The 3,773-nt window shown below is 41.5% G+C and overlaps 1 protein-coding gene across 1 annotated transcript in view; it reads right to left on the bottom strand.

Annotated features, from left to right (window-relative positions):
- LOC107103947 (protein NLRC3-like) overlaps positions 1 to 2,497 on the bottom strand; it is a 69,075-nt gene extending 66,578 nt beyond the window's left edge. The window contains exons 1-2 of the mRNA XM_015403815.1: positions 2,487 to 2,497; positions 679 to 783 (exon numbers count right to left, since the gene is read on the bottom strand). Coding sequence (XP_015259301.1) covers positions 679 to 783; positions 2,487 to 2,497 — 116 coding nt within the window. The remainder of the gene's footprint in view (positions 1 to 678; positions 784 to 2,486) is intronic.
- Positions 2,498 to 3,773: the final 1,276 nt, after the last annotated feature.

Genomic DNA, 3,773 nt, shown 5'->3' with positions numbered 1-3,773 from the left:
CATTCCTTAAGAAGTAAGACGCTGAAGCAGCTTACGGACTCTGCTGATCAAATCCTCTCCAGATCCAACAGTTTCCCTCTCAAGGCTTTCATCAAGAACCCTCAAGGTATAAATCAGAGACTGTCAAGAATCAAACTCCTATGCGCAACGCTAACTGAACTGTTTCTCACGCAGACTCCGGTGAACCAGTTTCCCAGGCCAGAACCACAACCAGTTATAATCTCAGTGCTTGTGAAAATAAACTCTGTTAAACCTTTAACTCATGTTTCCGTCTCAGTGGTGTCACTGATGTTTGCAGATAACAGCGAGAGATCATGTTCTCCGTCACATGTAGTTTGGAGGATTTAGTTTCCATCTAATGGTTGAATCAGCAACATGACTTGCCTACATCACCTTAAGCTCTGCTGAAACACCAACTTTGGTTCACTAATGTGAAACAAGGTATCCAGAAAGATTCAACTGGATTGAAGAAACTGATTTTAGCTCCAATATCATCTAACAAGATAATTTCATATCATCACAATAAAACAATCCTTAGATTATTTCCATTATTTAGCCTCCATCACTCGCTGCTTCACATGTGAACACAGACATGTGTGAGAAAGATTTGTCTTGACATTAATATGTTAGAAGGAAGTTCATTTAAACTAATTAGTGGAACATTTAGAAACAGCTCACCTGTCTGTTGATGGAGGTTGTTCTGGTTTAAAATATATACCAAGACCCTTTGAATGATCACTCTTAAAGGACACACAGCTGGGTTCTGGTTCATGTTCTGGTTTCCTGTAAAAAAAAAAATGGTTTGGCAATGAGCTCTGATATGAAGAAAAGACCTGGATGGTTAGAGATGGTGATCTGACCTCTGAACTTCGCTCTGGTCTAATTCAACATATAAAGTAAAACTGAGGTAGAAAACATCAGAATCCCAAATTTGGGAGCATATCAATCCACAGGAACTGGGAAAAATGTATTCACTCGTTGATTATTGTTGTATATTGTGCCATGTTCCATGATCAGGGCGTTTGGACATTGGAAACAATTGTTCATATTTTATCTTGACATGATGATCAGAGAAGAGAACACAAGTTTGGTGAAAACTCAGTTGTAAGACCTCTGCACCCTCCTCTTTTCAGCCAGTGCTTTCAAAAGCAGTCACAGGCAAATCACATGGCAACCAACAGAGGTGTGACCAACCAACCCCTCTGTGTGAGGACAGTAAAAACCACGATTCTCTCTCTTTTCTCTACCATGAAGCGGCCTGGGATCCAATTTGGAAGGGTCTCTGTTAGAGTGATAATTATAAAATTATTGTGTAGACATATGAAACATTGAAAGAAAGAAGCTGCTAAATTTCTATCATGTGATTCAACCAGAAGGGTCATAAACTTTTATGACCTCCTTTCAGTAGGTCATGAGGCAGAATCACACGGTTGTGTGACTTCCATCCAGCCAGATGGTCATCTTATGACCTGCATCCTCCCAGATAATCATTACTGGGTCTTCTGTTTAAGGCCAGCCCTATGATGTTGTAAACTGTTAATAAAAGGCTTTGCTATGAAGGGATCTGGATGAGAAGGTGCTGGTTTCTGAGCCAGCACCTTTTCTCTGCTACTGCAGAGGCTGACGTCAAAACCCTGTCTGTGTTTGATCATTTCCTCTTAATCTTTTAAACATTTCTCTGGATTAAATCCCAACAGTCTCCACCAGAATGGAGAGCCAGGCCAAAAAAGACACAAATCTACAAAATTATCAAGGATAAATCATCATGGTGACCTTTCAGAACCAAACTGTTGCAAAACAGACTGTTGCAACACATTTCTCTTGAGTTTCAGAACTTAAAGAGCCAGCCTGGATGAGAAGGCCATATAAAGACCTGTGGTGTGAGCCTGAGACAAAGAAAACCCCTGGTGACTGTTAGCCTGACTGCTAAGCTGCTGCTGGGTGAAACTCAACTCTTCCAAATGGACATCGAAAAAAAGGTTTGCAGGTCTGGCACAATTAGCGACAGAACAATCAATAGGTCTTTTGATGATGTTGATCATTTCATGTGTTTACTGATGAGTAAAGACAAAGCTAACAGGATGGACTGCATGCTACGCTAAGCTACCTTAATATGCTTTGAGCTGTTGTTGAAGCTTTGACAAGCTTTATTGTAGGGCACAGCATAAAGAGCCATATACAGATTAATATCCGTCTTGTTAAAAACGATTAAATATCGATTTTCTGGTTTTCAGTATCGATATACCTCCCTTCCCCAAGGGGCATTATTACAGCGTGCCATTACTGTTCACAGCGAGGAACAATTTGCGGAATGGCTGAAAGGATTGTTGAAGCACCTTTATCTCTAAAGTTCGATTTGTGGGCACATTTTGGTTTTTAAGTGAATCAAAATAGCCAAGGACTCGGTAAAACAAATGCAATATGTAAAAATTGTATTAGCGCAGACCGCTATACTGGAAATATGACCAACTTGCGGGCTAACCTACAGAGGCACCATACTGGCAAGCTAGCAGCACCAAATACTCAACGGAAACCTGTAGACCCGAAGCAAATGACTCTGGACAACACCACGTATAAGTTTCCATCTACCTCACCCCGTGCCATCAGGATTAATGACACACTGCTGCATTTTATCAGCCTGGATTTGTGTCCTTACTGCGTGGTTGAAAATAGAGCCTTTCAGTACATGGTAAATACACTGAAGCCACGTTACGTCATCCCAACCCATCGCTATATTACTGATATAGCGGTGCCCAAAAAGTATGAAGAAGTTAAGCAAAGTGTCAAAACTTCAATAAGTTCAGCTGCAAGAATGGCCCTTACGTGAGATGGGTGGACGTCTCAAACCACAGAATCATATGTGACGATCACATGTTATTTCATTACTGAGGACTGGGAGCTAAAGGCGTTCATTTTACAAACAGGAGCCATGCATGAGAGCCATACAGGGACAAACATAGTGGAGTTACTGAAAACAGGGCTGGATGAGCGGGGCATAGCACCCAAACACCCGGCTATTGTCACAGACAATGCAGCTAACATGACTATCGCACCTGGGCTAACTGATATGTTGCATTTCAAGTGTTTTGCCCACGCCCTTAACCTGTCCTTAACAAGACCTGCAACAAAAACAAAAGCTACTGCAGCTTCCGGATCATAAACTCCTAACTGATGTTTTAACAAGGTGGAACAGCACTCATGACATGCTGAAACGTTTCCTGTAGCAGCAACCCGCTATATCTGCTGCTCTACTATACGATGAAGTAAGGAAGACAGAGAAAGGAGTCTGCACCCTCAGTGAATCAGTCATAACATCTGTTGAGGAGATTGTGGATGCCATGAAGCCCATGAAGGCAGAAACACTTATGTCTCAGGAAAACTTCCCAACCTTATCAGTTGTGGCACCACTTCATGATTAGCTCCTCCATGACTTTTACCAAAATTGATCTGATTCTGTATTAGTGAAAGAAATACAATCAGCCATTTGTGAGGACCTGAACAAGAGATACAGGGATCAGCAGAGAGACTTTATATGTGTGTGCAGCTATGGATCCAAGATTTAAGGCCCTCCCCCTCCTCTCTGATGATGAATGTCAGGTGTCGTGGGAAAAAAGTATTCAATCATTCACCCTGGTTAAACAAACAGAGATCGATGGATTTCACTCAGTTGGCACATTTACTCATTCCGTAAAAATTCAAAAAAAAATATCCACTGGACTTGGTTTTCAAGATTTGAAGACGTTTCGCCACCTCTCCAGGAAGCTTTCTCAATT

The sequence above is a fragment of the Cyprinodon variegatus genome, unplaced genomic scaffold (assembly GCF_000732505.1).
Source record: "Cyprinodon variegatus isolate N-32 unplaced genomic scaffold, C_variegatus-1.0 Scaffold1570, whole genome shotgun sequence".
Classification (NCBI taxonomy): domain Eukaryota; kingdom Metazoa; phylum Chordata; class Actinopteri; order Cyprinodontiformes; family Cyprinodontidae; genus Cyprinodon; species Cyprinodon variegatus.
This window is presented reverse-complemented; position numbering and strand designations above follow the sequence as displayed.